General features: G+C 37.7%; 1 protein-coding gene across 5 annotated transcripts in view; it reads left to right on the forward strand.

The window, feature by feature from the left end:
• Window positions 1-18,350, forward strand: part of LOC136024739 (uncharacterized) — a 68,366-nt gene that overhangs the window by 25,837 nt on the left and 24,179 nt on the right. For 4 of the 5 annotated variants that reach the window (XR_010616896.1, XR_010616897.1, XM_065700174.1 and 1 more), the window contains exon 2: window positions 8,303-8,435. Coding sequence is in view for 1 of the 5 variants with exons in the window: in XM_065700171.1 (XP_065556243.1) it covers window positions 15,313-15,371 (59 nt within the window). In the remaining 4 variants the exon portion in view is untranslated. Of the gene's footprint in view, window positions 1-8,302; window positions 8,436-15,227; window positions 15,372-18,350 lie in introns of those variants that run through there. The other variant, XM_065700171.1, reaches the window with a different exon arrangement.

Consider the following 18,350-nt stretch of genomic DNA (forward strand, 5'->3'; position numbering starts at 1 on the left):
GTACAATCAAGGGTACATTTGGTTTTGTTCGTTTTGATCTGACTCGGATATCTGTTCACGTTTCAGCCTATCGGAAATTTTCTTCTTGTTGTGGTAAATTTTTAACTTGCTGTACATACGGTGCAAATTATCCTCTCATGGTACAATTTTACTCCGAATGTTTTACTACGAACCGTTGGCAACCCTAAACCATTTCAAGCTTTTAAAAGGTAATATTCAAATTTATACTTGGATGTTAGGTATTTGATTTGAATTCTTTTAATTTTTGGTCTTTTATTGAATTTTATTTAAATTTTTGGCGTTGTTTTATTGGTTTTGTTGTACTTTCCGTGCTTGTTTTTTGGTTTTTGTTTTTTCCTTGATCATGTTACTTTGTTCGCGTTGAGGAAGGGAGACGGTTGTTCTCTCGAAATATTCGCTTTTTTGTGTTTTCTTCAGTATTTTCATTTGGCCTTTAAAACCCCATTTTGATCGTTTTCTTTCTTTATGCTCACTGACTTGTGAGATAATCTATGAAATCCCAGTCCTTCTTGAATTCTTCGAATAAATTATTTAAGCCCATGGTGACAAATATGATACCCACGAGAACCATCTTCCCGCTGTCAATATTTTCCAAGTATCTGCCATTGAAACAATTAACTTAAAATTCAAGATTTGAATATTGCCAAAGGTTCACGCTCATTAATTTTAGCACGTGCATGGATGAAGAGAAGATTGGTAACTTCCTATATTGTAATGCTAAAATAAACGCCCGAATTGTGTGTCTCCTGTGGCTAGTGCAGTCAGCGTGTAGAATACTGCACAATATGTGCGAATAGAAATACTGAAAGTAACGAGGACAAGGAAAGAAGACAAGGAGACAAGTTTACCCCAGCAACGTCGTGCAATATATTTTTTCTAGGTGCCGAAAGTGTTATCTGTGTAAAAATATTGTGGTAATAGACAGAGAAATCTCAAGTAAAATAAAATGGGCACTAGCAGACATTATCAGCAAGGAAATTAAAGATGAATTGATGAAAAACAAGCTCCATGGAAACGTTACTAGCACAAATGATAGTTTACCCACGGATATATTCATTGAACCATGAATCAATCTATAAAAAAGGAGTGAGTTGGTTATTAAACAGAAACAATCCCTCTTAGTCTATAATCGGTAGTGAGAGTGTCAGGATTAAAATTAATGAAGTGGACACTTGACTTACTTGACTTGAATTAAGTCTCCTGCTGAGCGCTGCTCGGCATAGAGAGTGACGTCTGCCTCCTCCATCTGCTTCGGTCCATGGCGAGTATTTGCTCATGACCCTGTCTTATGTTTGCCATCGTCAAGAACTTGGACAGGCTGTCGGACCAACGTTTCTTCAATCTTACTTACTTACTTGTGGCGGGAATCAGGCGTTTCCACCTCGCCCGGCATCGATGATCTTAGAGACCTTCTTGGACCATGTTGATCGATCTTGTGCCAGCTGCTCTGCAAAGGCGAGCCACTGTGTTGACCATCTGTGACCAAATTTTCTGAAACCCCCTATTGGTTCAAGGTCTGACTTGGCCAGGTTCCACCAGTTCTTCCTCTGTCCTCCTTGGCGTTTCTTCCAGTAGCTAATAGGCTCAACTAGAAGTATTTGGCGAGGCAGGTACTCTGGCGGTTTCCGCAATACATGGCCCAACCATTTCAAACGGCGTTCTTTAATAGTGAGCACAACATCTCTCTGAATATTGCACATTCGACGTATATTCACGTTGGAGATACGGTCACGTAGCTGTACTCTGAGAATACTTCGTAGACAAGTATGCTCAAACACCTTAAGTGTATTCTCTTGTTGTAGTTTTGCCGACCATGTTTCGCACCCGTAAAGGAGAACGGTGCGGACTAGTGCCATGTAAATTCGAACTTTCGTTTGGACACTGATTTCACGGCGATTCCATAAGGGTTTCCGAAGAGAGGCAAAGACTGTCTGCGCTTTCTGTATTCTCTGTTGGATATCAGCGTCGGAAGATCCGTCAGTACAAAGCTGGGAGCCTAGGTATGTGAAACGGTTGACTTTTTCCAGCTGAACTTGGTTGATAGTTAGTGGGAATGGTCCTGTGTCGTGGTTAATAGCCATGAATTTCGTTTTCTCTGTGCTGACTTTCAAGCCGATCAGATCTGCCCAGGCCACAACGCTGTCAAGCATGTTTTGGGCTTCTACAGGGTCTGACAGGAGGCCAACATCATCCGCATAATCGAGGTCAGTCAGCGAGAGATTCTGTCCAACCTGTGCTCCTGGATAAGACGATAGAGCATTTTCAAGCACCCAATCGATGTAATAATTGAACAGAGTCGGAGAGAGGACACATCCTTGTTTTACTCCGAACTCAACCAGAAATTCTTCAGTTTCTTCGCCATAGATTCTAACTCGGCTCACTGAAGCGTCATTGTATGCCTTCATCAGTTCAACAAACTTCAGCGGCATTCCGTCATTCTCCAGGATCTTCCAAAGTTTCTGGCGAGTGACAGAGTCGAAGGCAGCAATGAAGTCCAGGAACATCAAGATCAGGGGTAGGTTGTATCTTTCAAACTGCTGGATAATGAGGCGAAAGGCGAAGATATTATCAGTACACCCTCTACCTGGTCGAAAGCCGGCTTGATTTCCTCGAGTTCTTTCCTCCCTTGCCCCTTTAAAGCGGTTCAAGAGTATGATCCCGAATATTTTGACGGCAATGTCTATGAGACTTATTCCGCGGTAATTTTTGCATTCGGTTTTGTCTCCTTTCTTATAGAAAGGGAGGATGACTGATGTCTTCCAGTCTTTTGGGAAAGTGTTGGTCCTCCACACTTCGTCGAGAATGCCATGGAGCTGTTCAGCAGTGACCTCAGGGCATTGTTTGTATAGTTCCGGGGGGAGGCCGTCTTCACCTGGGGCTTTGTGTTTTTTTAGGGTTTTGATCGCTTTTAGTATTTCGGCTCTGGTCGGTGTATCCAGCTCGATATCATAAGGCTGCAAGGGTTTCCCCTCTGCTGGTTCCAGCTCTCTTCATCTTTCAAAACATAAACTTAAGCTGTTTTCAAATCATTATTGATGATGCTGATTCATGTGGCGATGCTCACGACATCTCGAACGGTAGTTACTAGGTTTCTAAAGTCAGGTGCCTCTAGCAGGTACTAGGTTTCAGCCGTCAAATTGTATATAAACGTAGATACTAGGTTTTGAGCTACGTATTAAGTACGGACTAGGTTTTGGCAGTGGGATTCTTGGGAAAATGTCTTTCGTGCCTGTAGATACTAGGCTTGTCCGAATAAACTATAACAGATGGAAAAATTCTGATCACGCCATTCGAATCGCCGTGCCTGAATTACTGACCGTCAATACTTAACTCAAAAACGATTTTTTTGTAGTTACTAGGTTTTGGCAGAGGACAGCCGAATAACGGAGGGGAGAGGGTCGCTCAAATAATTCGATAATATTGTCAAAAAAGGACGCTTGTTTGTTATTTTTTACGTATGATGAAATAATATTATCCGCACCCTCATTTAATGCCTAATAAAATACATTTATGTAACTGTTTGTGCTAGAATTTACTTTGCTTAAGCGGATATTTTCCAGTCGAGAGCAGCTGTTATAAAAGCGATTCTTTCGGTCCAATTATTTAACGGTTTGTTTGTTTGATACCTCTCCTACGGTAATTATTTGTGATCTGCCTGGTCAGCTTATGCATTAATTGAGAGGATAATTTAGCAGACAACGGGCCACCTCCTATTTAATAGCGGATGTTTGGTAGAAAGTAAGCCTTTACATGATGGAAGCTATCATTATCAGTTTAACCTAGCGTACCTATTTATATCTTTTTTGCCAACCTGCTAGAATACCCTTGAAAACGGTTTAATAGGAGACATGAGTTTTGCGCGAAAATAAGATTAATTTATCATTGTGAGGACCGTGTAATGGAAGGAGGAATAGAGTTTTTAGTTGTTTATCCAATATAGGTATTTATAGTAGCTCAAATGTGGATATTCACACCTCTTTTTGGTGGGGAGAGGGTGTAGAAAGAGGCCTATCTGTTGGTATCTTTGGGACGTATCTGTTTTTAGAAAATCTTCATGTGTCACTCTTAGTGTCCTATGCAAAACTGATAGAGAAGTTCGTTCAATACCCCGTTTTCATACCCCCCAGGGACAAATGGAATTATTCGGTTCCCGTCAGAAGGATAGCGGATCATATGAATTTTTTCATGGAAATAATGGGATACCAACAAGCCTTTGTCCCCATGAAAATCAATAGATGTCTATAACGGCTCTGCTCATCAAAAATGGAGGCAAAAATCCCTTGTTTGCTGACACGAAATGGCTGTGAGTAAAGCATGAAAATATTGGGTGATGTAAGGACCATGCCCTCACTTGGGAGGGCCCTGAAGGTTTTTTAAAGAATCAAAGAAAGCATTATATAAAACGCAAAGAAATCCTGAAGTAAACAAGGCCTACCCCTCACGGGCTTTTTAAACATTGGGTTTTTTATGACGTAACGGTAATCCTGATTTGGTCGGGACCCTGGAACTTTTATAACTCAAAGCAACCATTTCATAACAATCAAACCCCATTATGTATCACCCAAAGAAATTCTGATTTGGTGCCCCCCCCTGGAGTTTTTTTTATGTAATATGCAAACCCTATGACGTATCAACCAAAGAAATCATGATTTGGTGGGACCCCAGAGGTTTTTTTAAACACTTTCCATTATGCAACATACAAACCCTATGACGTAACAACCAAAGAAATCATGATTTGGTGGGACCTCTGAATGTTTTTCTCAACACCCTTAGGTTTTTTAAGTAATTAACACCTGCATCTGTTAGAAAATATTCCCTATTACGTAGGTGTAATGTATAGTTACAGATACGCTATAGTATTGCGCAGGTACGCTTAATAAAGTCTTGAAGGACTATTACCTCCATTTGTAAATACCCTATGGTTCTCTTTAAATCCAAATGGCGGTCACTACTTATACTATAAACAATTTTTAGTCTGTGCAGCCAACCTATTTAGAGCTTGGATGAGAGATACAAATAAACGACAGAAAACTGAAAGACAGTATCTACTTTCCTGGAAATCTTGGCAAAGCCATTATTTTTTCCCGTTTTATGCTGGAGATAGAGAAAATCCAAACTAATGAAACTTACGTCACTAGGAAGTTCGATTTTTGGTTTTTAGATTAAAAGAAGCAAAATTAACCTTTAAAGTTGAGGAAAGGGCAGTTCCTAAGATAATTCTAGCATACGTGCTAGGAAAAAGCTATGAAAACATGAGTCGATGCTGAGGCGAAATGACGTTAAGGGTATCGAGTGGCCTAAACAAAAACTCATTCTTATTGTTCGATGGGGCCGTATAGGAGAATATTTCTGGGACAGGTGCAAATTCATCACAGCATATTGATAGCCTATTTGTACCAAAATTACGAAAACAATGGAGAATTCGGAGAAAGGACTGCGTTTATGTCCAAACCCAGAGCTTCGCATAGTTGGAAATTTAATTTTATGCATGCTATTTATTGTAAACATTAAGTTACGAATAATAAATTTGATTTAATAGGTCTGAGACAATTTTTTGTAGGAAAAGTGTCTCAGACTTAACCCCTCCCCCTCTCTGTTCTGAGTTATGTAAATATTCTTATTCTAGTAGTTTCAGCTTGTGGCTATAAACTCAATATAGTTTTCAAACAGTTCGTGGTAACGAACTGTAGTAAGGAGCGACCCGGCTCAATAGTAACCAAAACTCCAAAAAATGAAATTTTGATACCAATAGCTACATCAAAAGAACTGTATATTAATGCTGATTTTAAATATATAAGTTTCATCAAGTTTGGTCTTACCAATCAAAAGTTACGAGGCTGAGAATATTTGCCTTATTTTAGAAAATAGGGGAAAAACCCCTTAAAAGTCATAGAATCTTAACGACAATCACACCATCAGATTCAGCGTATCAGAGAACGTTATTGTAGAAGTTTCAAGCTCCTATCTACAAAAATGTGGAATTGTTTTGTTTTGCCAGAAGGCAGATCACGGATACGCGTTTATTTGCTTGTTTTTTTTCCCCAGGGGTGATCGTATCGATCCAGTGGTCCTGGAATTTTACGAGAGGGCTCATTCTAACAGAAATGAAAAGTTCTAGTGCCCTTTTTAAGTGACCAAAAAATTGGAGGGCACCTAGGCCCCCTCTCACGCTAATTATTTTCCCAAAGTCAACGGATCAAAATTCTGAGATAGCCATTTTATTTAGCGTAGTCGAAAAACCTTATAACTATGTCTTTGGGGACGACTTACTTCCCCACAGTCCCCGTGGGAGGGGCTACAAGTTACAAACTTTGACCAGTGCTTACATATAGTAATGGTTATTGGGAAGTGTACAGACGTTTTCAGGGGGATTTTTTGGTTGGGCGGAGGGGTTGAGATGAGGGGGATATGTTTGGGGAACTTTTCATCGATAAATTGGTCATGGGGATGAAATTTCCATGAACAGAGCGTAGGATTATCTAGCATTACTGAAAAAAACAATGAAAAATAAATATGAAAAAGTTTTTTTCAACTGGAAGTAAGGAGCAGCATTAAAACTTAGAACAAACAGAAATTGTTGCGCATATGAGAGGCTCATCCCCTCCTAATACCTCAATCTTTACGCTAAAGTATTTTTAGTAATTTCAACTATTTATTCTACGGCTTTTGTGATTCAGGGGTCATTCTTAATGAATTGGGACAAAATTTAAGCTTTAGTGTAAAGAGCGAGGTACTGACGAGGGGGTGAACCCCTTCATATATGTAATAAAAACATGAGAATATAAAAGTTCGTTACGTAAGCTAATTTATAAATTGCGTATATCTTTTACTAATAAAGACCTTCGTAAAAAATTGAAAGTTCTAGTTGCCTTTTTAATTAACCAAAAAATCGGAGGGCAACTAGGCTTCCTCCTCCGCTCTTTTTTTCTCAAAATCACTCGATCAAAACTATAAGAAAGCCATTTAGCCAAAAAACTATGCAAATTTCGTTTTAATTATTCCTCCGCGGGGAGCCAAAATCAAAACATGCATTGATTCAAAAACGTTCAGAAATTAAATAAAAAAATCAAGTTTTTTTTAACTAAAAGTAAGGAGCGACATTAAAACTTAAAACGAACAGAAATCACTTCGTATATGAAAGGGGCTGCTTGCTCATCAACGACCCGCTCTTTACACTAAGTTTTCTACTGTTTTAAAAAGAAGAGTTGAGAGAAAGAGTCAAACTTTAGCGTAAAGAGCGGGGCGTTGATTAGCAATCAGCTCCTTTCATATACGAAGTAATTTCTGTTCGTTTTAAGTTTTAATGTCGCTCCTTACTTTCAGTTAAAAAAAGCTTGATTTTTGTTATTTTATCAATATTCAGGATCAATTAGAAGTTATGTTGAAACTTAAAAATATTGTTGACAGAATAATGATTTTTAGAGTTTGCTTGTTGTTGGAAAGGGTTGCGGTTTACTAACCTTTCATTAATATGAACAGTTTGAAATAAGACTTATTGATATATGACATCTCGCATCAAAGCTGCATCCAGGGGGAGGGGTGATAATGGGTTTACCTCCTCCTTCCCCAAAATCTTTGTCCGACTCTCACAAAAGTAACAAAAACCAATGTAAACAATTTTTCGTTACGTTTTATAAAGTTTTTATTTACCCCCCCCCCCAAAAACAAAAATCCTGGATACGGTTCTGTTACACACATACTTATATCAGAAATACTACAGAAAGAAAAATACGCCCAGAAATGGGCTTTTCATGTTTTCAAACCTCCTTACTGCATTAAAAAACTTCTAAGCTCTTCCTACCCTCTCAGGATTCACGCCTAGACGTAAATATTATTGGTATAAGTGAATGGCTATATTTAAAAAAATCTGAAATATTCTATGAGGATCATTTCTATCATTACTTTCAGGTACACGTTTTCTTGAATATGCGCTCAGAAATTCCACTGGCTTAATACATAGGCTACTTGTGAAAGCTGGTGCAAAGGATGAGCAGCGAAAGGGTTCCTTTCCCCCTTTCTGTCTCATGGCTTAGAGCTGTACCTAACTATCCTGGTATTGATGAAATGACCAATTTTGACTAGGTTTTAAGAGGAGGTATGGAAAAGTACATAAAAATTACTTCTACAAGTATTTTCGGATACTTGTCCATTTTGAAATAGGCGCTGAGAAGTCCATTGACTCTACAAACCTCAGCCTTATTAAATACGGTATAAAGGTTGCATAGCAAAAGGTTGATCACTTTACGAAATAAAACCTTGAGATAACACTGTTCTTTTTCAGTTGTTTTATACGAGAATCGTTGAGAAATTCTATGAAGCTGTAACTTGGCCTGCTTAAAGAATCTGTAAAAGTTTTCATGACTTGAAATAAATAGTGGACCTCCTTCTAAGGATTAGCAGATTGATGGCAAGAGGTAAGTCATATCGTTGATTTGTCAAACTATGTTGCAACTGACTGAGTTGTGCGGTCACTGTGAGAAGATGTAAGGGGTATGAGGAACCTTTGGCCATTCATCCCTTTATATAGTAATTAAGTAAGTGGAGTAATCATTGTGAGAAAAATGTACATTGCAAGGAATTTCTTTGATTTTTCAGATTTTATATTGCAATCAACTAAGGGCTTTTTCATTGTGGGAAATTTAACATTAATTTTTTTACATAATATACATTATTTTCATATTATGTTATGAATAATTTAATTTTTCTTTTATTATAGTTTTGTTGATGCATCAAAGAAAAACAAATAAATATTTTTCGATTCTTATTTAAATACATCCATTTTTTACAGGGTGTGCTCAGTGCTACGAAAATTAAAGAAAGGGGTACATTATCAGCAAAAGTCTGATACGTCAAAAGTTTGGGAAACAGTGGATTAAGTAATAAGGTGGTAAGAAAGAAGTAGGTTGTAAGGCATGTCATTGGCTATCCGGGGATTGTATTATAGATCACAATCATAACCTATTAAAACGTAAAAACACAAACAAAGGAAGAAAAAGGTGGACAAGAAACAGCCAGCGAAAAAATTGAAAAATTATCCAAATATTTCGGTTAAGATTGCTTTGTGTTTTGTTTTAAGGTTTATTTGTTTATATTTAATCAGTTTTATTCTGCACTGAGAGCGGTCAAGCGGAGGTCCGAAACATATGCATTATTTTTCAGTTTTGCTTCGGTAGCGGCATCACTCGATAAAAAAATATGTTTCAATATGAACGAATAATAATAATAATAATAATTTATTCCAGAAAAAGCCCGTGGGCAATGGAAGATTTACATAATACAAACAAACAACAAATTATCTAGAATAAATTAATAATGTTTAAAGAAAACGCTCCGCTGCAATCCTGACAAACCTTGCCATCCTTTTAACACTCAGGAAATTTGTCTCTTTCATTCTATATACCATCCATATCTCATTCAATTTTTCTTTACCATACATCTCTCGCCTCCATTCATTCAATTCGAAACATTCACAAAAAAAATTATCAAACTTTCATCCTCAAATCCGCACATAGGACAAGCATTGATTAGGCTTTCTCCCCTTTTCTCACTTGATACTTTCTTTTCTCATCAATAAAAAATTCATTTCCCCTTCAATCCAAATAAGCCTTCAAATCCTCTCTACTTAACCCAACCTTCCAAAATACCTCCTCCCCCCAATATGAACGAATATTCGGTTCGGTTTCTTTTTGACCGGAATTTAAAAAAAATCTCTACACCAGCTGACGAACTTGGGTTTCTTGTTGAACAGCTTCCTGTTGACTAACTGGGAAAAAATTAAAATACAATTGGGAGGATTTTCTAGATATGTATCTAAAATACCTATTCAAAATAGATTCCTACCTTTTTAGATAGGGAAATTTTCTTGGAAAACTTCAGAACATTTCGCTTTCAACATTTGATTAGCTTTCGTGCAGCGAAAGCCAATATATTTGAATAGTATGCGCTTTATGTATTAGAGGCTCTAAACCAGTTCTTCATTAAAATCACAAGTAAAAATATTCCTCCGTACTTGAGTCACAGGTTGAGAGCGGGTTTCTTGTGAACGTTATAGTCTGTTTTTTTTTGTATTTCTTCTTCTTTGTTGTCTTCATTTTTATGCTGTTAATTATGTGAATGAATTAATTGAATGATCTAAAGCAACTTGACCTTCTAGTAGTGGCTATTTTTTATTGAATTGATTTTTTTCTGTAAATTAGTGGAATCGATAAATCAATTTTACTTGCTTTTAACGTCAAATTTTTACTACAGAAGCAGAAAATTTGTGGGGGCGCCCAATCTCTGAAATCAAGTACATCAGGTGGCGCGTGCCAAGCACGGTGGAAACGTGCCAAGCGTAGCAAAAACTGTGCCAAAGGCGGTGGAAGCTAAACCAAGTGTGCTTGAACTGTTTAGCACAGAGGACATTCAGAGATCTACCCCAAGTGGTGGGAAGTGGGCACCCTCTCGATAAAATTGAAATGACATGGTTTTTATTTTTTACTGTATATCATCACTAATTTGTCCCCAAGGATTGTCTACCAATACTATGTCAAAATACCTTTGGCCACATTTATCGGGCAGAAAGGAACCCTCCCGCTCCAAGCTTTCATATTTTCGAATTTCAAGAATTTACACCGTACACTTCGCTCGCCAATAGTCAATCACTGAAATTAGGTTTGAGAGATGAGCGTAGCTCAACTCATTTAGGCTACGAGGCAGAGAAAATGTTTCTGATTTGTGAAAAAGGGGGAAACACCCCCTAAAAGTCCAAGAATCTTAATAAAAATCACACCATCAGATTCAGCGCATCACAGAATTCTACATCAGAGGTTTCAATCTCCAATCTGCAAAAATATGGAATTTTGTATTTTTTTTTTTTTTTGCCAGAAAAAAGATCATGGCCGTGTTTATTTGTTTGTTCGTTTTTTCCCCTAGGTATGATCGTCTCGACCTAGTAAGTTCTATAATATTGGGAGAGGTCTCGTTAAACCTGAATGTAAAAGATCCAGTGCCCTTTTTAAGTGACCAAAAAGATTCGATGGCAACTAAGCCACCTTTCCACTCATCTTTATTTCTCAAAATCGTCTGATCAAAATTTTGAGACAGTCATTTTGTTCAGCATAGTTGAAAGCCGAAATAACTATGCCTTTCGAGAAAACATGGCCCCCTATAGCCCTTGGGGAAATATCTTTAAGTTATAAAATTTGCCCATTGTTTATGCATAGTATACGTTATTTGGAAATATGCATACATTTTTCAAGGGGGGAGGGGGAAATCTTCTGCTGGGGAGCGTTGACGGGGAAAATTCTCGATTACAGGGAATTTTCTAAGGGGTGAATTTCTCAGGGGAAATTTTACACCGGGAAAATTTCCTAGAATTCCTATACGAAATTCTTCTTATCTGTTGCTTTCTCTTTGCCGACTCAATTTTATGCTTGGAGATGTTAAGGGTAATTGTTGGGGGGTAAATATTCACCAGGATTGAGTTGTCTATTCTAGAGGATATATCCGTGGGGAGGAAGGATTTCCCTTGGAGGAGGAGATACATTTCCTAGCATTATTTAAGAAACGTTCAGAAATTAAATAAGAAAAGCTTTTTCAGCTGACAGTAAGAAGCAACATTAAAAATTAAAATGAACAGAAATTACTGCTTATATGAAGGAGATTGCCCCTTCCTCAATACAGTGCTCTTTACGCTAAAGCTTGAAATGTTGTCCCGATTCTTTATGAACCACTCCTGAAACACAAGGCTGGTTAAGTCGGAACATTAAGAAGCTTTTTAAAGTACTGCAAAATCTAGCATGCAAAATCTTACGAGTGGGCGATGGAATCTTAATGAAATTAAATAAAAAAACAAGTTTTTTTAAATGAAAGTAAGGAGCAACATTAAAACTTAAAACGAACAGAAATTACTCCGTATATGAAAGGGGCTTTTCCTCCTCAACACCCCGCTCTTTACGCTAAAGTTTCTTACTGTTTTAAAAATAGAGTTAAAAGAAAGAGTCAAACTTTAGCGTAAAGAGCGGGGTGTTGAGGAGGAAAAGCCCATTTCATATGCGGAGTAATTTCTGTTCGTTTTAAGTTTTAATGTTGCTCCTTACTTTCATTTAAAAAAACTTGTTTTTTTATTTAATTTCTGGGCGTTTTGAATTAATGCATGTTTTGATCTTGGCTCTCCGTACGTAAATAATTAAAACGAAATTTGCATATTCATTAATTGCAATTAATCGGAAGATTTTGAGAAAAAAGGAGCAAGGGAGGGGGCCTAGTTGCCCTCCAAGTTTTTGGTTACTTATAAAAGCAACTAGAACTTTTAATCTTTTACAAACGCTTTCATTGATAAAAAATATACGTAACTTACAAATTAACTTACGTAACGACCTTCTATATTCGTATGTTTTTATTGCGTATATGAGGGGTTCAACCCTTGTCGATACCTCGCTCTTTACACTAAAGCTTAGATTTTGTCCCAATTCCTGAAGAATAACCTCTGAATCACAAAGGCCGTAGAATAAATAGTTGAAGTTACGTTAGCGTAAAGAGTGAGGTATAACGAGGAGGTAAACCCCTCATATACGTAATAATTTTTGTTCGTTTTAAGTTTTAATGCTGCTCCTTACTTTCAGTAGAAAAAACTTTTCATATTTATTTTTCCATTGCTTTTTCAAATAATGCTAGAAAATACTGCGCCCCTTCATTGAAATTTTCTTCCCCCATGAGAAGTTTCTCCATGGAAATATCCTCCCACGTACCCCCCCCCCTCAAATCTCCCCCCTAAACAAAAAAAAATCCCCTGAAAACGCCTGTACACTTCCCAGTAACCATTACTACATGTAAACACAGGTCAGAGTTTGTAACTTGCAGCCCCATCCCACTGGGACTGCGGGGGAGTAAGTCGTCCCTAAAGATATAGTTATTAAGTTTTCCGACTATGGTGAATAAAATGGCTATCTCTGAATTTTGATTCGGTGACTTTTGGGAAAACATGAGTGTGGGAGGGGGCCTAGGTGCCCTCCATTTTTTTTGGTCACTTAAAAAGAGCACTAGAACTTTTAATTTCAGTTAGAATGAGCCCTCTCAAGACATTCTAGGACCACTCAGTCGATACGATCACCCCTGGGGGAAAAAACAACAAAAAACAAACAAATAAACACGCATCCGTGATCTGTCTTCTGGCAAAAACTGCGAAATTCCTCATTTTTGTAGATAGGAGATTGAGACTTCTACAATTAGGTTCTCTAATACGCTGAATCTGATTTTGTGATTTTCGTTAAGATTGTATGACTTTTAGAGAGTGTTTCTCCCTATTTTCTAAAATGAGGCAAATTTTCTCAGGCTCGTAACTTTTGATGGGTATAACTGATCTTGATGAAACTTATATATTTAAAATCATTATTAAATGCGATTCTTTTGATGTAACTGTTACTATTAGAATTCCATTTTTTAGAGTTTTGGTTACTATTGAGCCGGGTCGCTCCTTACAGTTCGTTACCAAGAACTGTTTGATTTGATGTTTGGAAGGATATTGCGTCTCAGAACTCTTGTTTGAATCCCGACCAGATCCGGTGACATTGGGGGGAGCTGGGGGGGGAACCTAAAATCTTGGAAAACGCTTAGATCGGGATGAAACTTGGTGGGAAAAATAAGCAGAAGTCTTAGATACGTGATTAATATAACCGGAACGGATCTGATCTCTTTGGGGGAGTTGGGGGGAGGGTTAATTCTAAAAAATTGGAAAAAATGAGATATTTTTGACTTATGAAAGAGTGATCCTATCTTAATGAAATTTCATATTTAGAAGGATCTCGAAACTCAGATTTCTTATTTTAAATTTCGACCGGATCCAGTGTCATTAGGGGGGGGGGGGGAATCTTTGAAAACGCTTAAAGCGGAGAGATCAGGATGAAACTTGGTGGAAAGAATAAGCACAAGTCTGAGATAGGTGACTGACATAACCGGACCAGATCCGCCATCTTTGGCGGAGTGGAGGGAGGGGGAGTAATTCGGAAAAATTAGAAAAAATGAGGTATTTGTAACTTACGAACAGGTGATCATATCTTATTGAAATTTGATATCTAGAAGGATCTTGTGCTTTAGAACTCTCTATTTAAATCTAGACCAAATCCGGTGACATTGAAGGGAGTTGGAGGAGGAAACCGGAAATCTTGGAAACGCTTATAAATGTCGTAGATACTTGATTGACGTAACAGGACTGGATCCTCTCTCTTTGGTGGAGTTAGGTGGTGGGGTTTAGTCCTTTGCCGAAGTTGGTGCTTCTGGACGTGTTAGGACGATGAAAATTGGTAGGCGTGTCAAGGAGCTGCACAAATTGACTTGATAAAGTCGTTCTCCCTGATTCGATCATCTGGAAGGCTGAAAGGAGAGGAAGAATTAGAAAAATTGAGGTATTTTTAACTTACGAGTGGGTGATCGGATCTTAATGAATTTTGATATTTAGAAGGACCTCGTGACTCAGAGCTCTTATTTTATATCCCGACCTGCATTAAGCCTCTGATTTTCCTTTTAAAGCAATCTATAGTTTCTTAGAATTATGCTAGAGCTCAAACCATATGAGCTCTTGACTCTTGGCTCTTCCGACCTCGTCACAAGTGCTATATGAGCTCTTAGCTCTTGTTTTTATCAAAAAATCAGTCCCTGTTTTTCATAATTATTCAAAATGTATACGGCTGTCAATTTTTCCAGATAACGAATTAAAACAATCACATTTCATTCCCAAAGTTCTTGGTATTTAAAATTTAAACAGCTTATTAGCTAAAGTTGGCTAAGTAAAACTCAGTGGAAAGTTCTTAGGTATACAAACACTGTAAACATAATAACCTAGAGGTCGTCTTAGTATTAGGATGATTATCTATAATTATCAGCGGGCGAATTTTTTGACAGGAGACATAGGAGTAAACCCGTCTGTTATTAATTAATCAAAAGTCGGACTCCCCCTTCCCTAACAACATAGCAATAAATGCTTCATATTTAGTGGCCAAACTTAGGTTAGACCACACTAAGTTTATAAGTCCACAAATAAAAGGACTTATAACTGATAACAGCCATGTAAAGGAGTTTACTCATAATCCAAAATAGAGATACAATACACTGTTGTACTTAGACCTTGATCTTATTTAGTCTCAACAATCAACCCGGAATCAGGGTTAACGACTTAGCAAACAATCGTGTTTACAAAATGGGTAATCCCTGTTTCGAATACTAGACGCGTCGGCTTCCATCACGATTTGCTTATTCATGTGGAGCTAAAAGGTTTTATTCAAAAGTCTGTTTTTACATCATGAAATAATTCTAATGTTCTTAGTTCTTGATCTTGAGGTTAAGCAGAAACAGATAAAAATGGTAGTGATTCGGTAAGTGTGAGGCATAATCAGGATTTTCAAATAAACTGTTTTTGAAGGTCAGCAAACTTACAAATCAAGAATTTCCTCGTGTTTCATCAAAACTGTCCCCTGTATCTCCAGTCAAATTCACCCTTCCCTAGTCATATCCTAGTCATCTTAGACCTTGCTTTCTTGTTTGGCGCTTGATCAAAAGTCGTTTTTAGCCGAAATATTACCCGAGAGATGTGGGACAAATTTTTCCCTACATAATTGATATGCTAATATTCTGGTAGCCGGTACAATTCTCTAAAAATGCTGGTAGTGTTACTTGAGTTTTTTAAAACTCAACATGTTTTAACACGTTGAGTTTTTTCTGGTGGATTTTAGCAAACTTTTTTTGTTGTGTTTATTTTTAAGCTTCTTTTTAAACCAAAGTTTGAGCTTGTGATAACCATTTCTCGGAAATGAGACTCATCTTTACCTTCCTTGTGACGTGAAGTACAAAACCCCTCTATTTGTGCTCAAGCTGGATAAGCGTTATCGATTATAATCTAATCTGTAAAAGAATAAAAACAATGTTTCACCTTCCACCAGTAAGAGAACTTCAAGAAGTATGTACCGAAGTTCTCATTTCTCAGAGCCTCGAAGAAAATCTTCGAGAAATATTGAAAAAAAAAATTATTAAAAAAAATCAGAGCATACGTTAGTTTTTGGATAGGTTGAAACTTCCATTTTGACCTGACATCACGGAAAATTACGGCTTTAGCAGATTGTTTGAACAAAAACAATATTGCCTTATTACAAAATAAGGTAATTGTATTAAATACCCACTACCGTTAAAGTTGTCCATTCATTTGCGCATTACAGGACTGGTTATGGCACTTGGTATTAACCAAGTGACATATAGCGATCGCAAATTCTGTCGGTCTGTCTGTCTGTCTGTCCCGGGTTTGCTACTTTAGACACTTCCAGGTAAGCTAGGACGATGAAATTTGGCAGGCGTATCAAGGAGTGGACCAGATTAAATTATCGTTTTTGTGATTTGATCATCTAGTGGGGGGGGGGGAGTTGGGGGGTCGGTTAATTTGGAAAAAATAGAAAAAATTGAGTATTTTTAACTTACGAATGGGTGACAGGACCTTAATTAAATTTGAAGTTTGGAAGAATATCGTGTCTCAGAGCTCTTATTTTCAATCCCGACTGGATCCGGTGACATTGGGGGGAATTGAGGGGGGAACCTAAAATCTCGGAAAACGCTTAGAGTGGAGGGGTCGGGATGAAACTTGGTGGTAAAAAAATCACAAGTCCTAGATACGGGATTGACATCACCGGAACGGATCTGCTCTCTTTGGGGGAGTTGGAGGGGGGTTAATTCTAAAAATTAGAAAAAATTAGGTATTTTTGACTTACGAAAGAGTGATCCTATCTTAATGAAACTTCATATTTAGAAGGACCTCGAAACTTAGATCTCTTATTTTAAATCCCGAGTGAATCCAGTGTCATTTGGGGGGGGAAATCTTGGAAAACGCTTAAAGCTGAGAGATAAGGGTGAAACTTGGTGGAAAGAATAAGCACAAGTCCAAGATAGGTGACTGACATAACCGGACCGGATCCACTCTCTTTGGTGGAGTGGGGGGGGGGGGGTAATTTGGAAAAATTAAAAAAATAGGTATTTGTAACATACGAATGGGTGATCAGATCTTAATGAAATTTGATATCTAGAAGGACCTTGTGCTTTATAACTCTTTTTTTAAATCTTGATCAGATCCAGTGACATTGAAGAGAGTTGGAGGGGGAAATCGGAATTCTTGGAAAACGTGAAAACCGAGGTATCTAACGAATGGGTGATCGGATCTTAATGAAACTTGATATATAGAAGAATCTTATGTTTCAGATGCTCCATTTTCAATTCGAATCGGATCCGGGGACATAGAGGGTTGGAGAGGGGAAACAGAAATCTTGGAAAACCCTTAGAGTGGAGAGATCGGGATGAAACTTGATGGGAAGAATAAGCACAAATTATAGATACGAGATTGACATATTTGGTACCGATCTGTTTTCTTTGGGGGAGCTGGGGGTTGTTAATTTGGAAAAATCAGAAAAATTGAGGTATTTTTAACTTAAAAACAAATGACCGGATCTTAATGAAATTTAATATTTAGAAGGAACTCATGTCTCAGAGCTCTTGTTCCAAATCCCGACCAGATCTTTTGACATTGGGGGAGTTGGAGGGGGAAACCAGAAATCTTGGAAAACGCTCATAAATGTCGTAGATACGTGATCGACGTAACCGGACTGGATCCGCTCCCTTTGGTGGAGTTAGGTGGTGGGGATCAGTGCATTGGCGAGTTTGGTGCTTCTGGACGTGCTTGGACGATGAAATTTGGTAGGTTTGTCAAGGAGCTGTACAAATTAACTTGATAAAGTTGTTTTTCCCGATGATCATCTGGGGGGCTGAAGGGAGAGGAAAAATTAGAAAAATTGAGGTATTTTTAACTTACGAGTGGGTGATCGGATTTTAATGAATTTTGATATTTAGAAGGACCTCCTGACTCGGAGCTCTATAAGGGTTCTAAATCTCGATCGGCATTAAGCCTCTGATTTTCCTTTTAAAGCAATCTATTGATTCTTAGAATTTTGCTAGAGCTCATTACATAAGAGCTCTTGGCTTTTTGCTCTTCCGACCTCGTCACAAGTGACATATGAGCTCTTAGCTCTTGTTTTCTTATTAGTTTCTTTCAGCTTAGCGTGAGACTAGACAAAGAGAAGTGACAAAATAAATTGAAAACATATAATTTTGGCTATATATTTGCACATTAGGGGGGGGGTAAAGTATTTGGACATTTAGGAGTTAGGAACCAGTTCTTACTACATAATTTGTAGAATAATAGTACCTAACACATGGGGTATGCAGACCCGCTACACTTTACCCAACACCACCCCTAATGTGTAAATATATAGCCCCAATTTTTTTCTAAAGTATTATAATTTATCATATTAGGTATATTT

The sequence above is a fragment of the Artemia franciscana genome, chromosome 3, assembly GCF_032884065.1.
Source record: "Artemia franciscana chromosome 3, ASM3288406v1, whole genome shotgun sequence".
NCBI lineage: Eukaryota > Metazoa > Arthropoda > Branchiopoda > Anostraca > Artemiidae > Artemia > Artemia franciscana.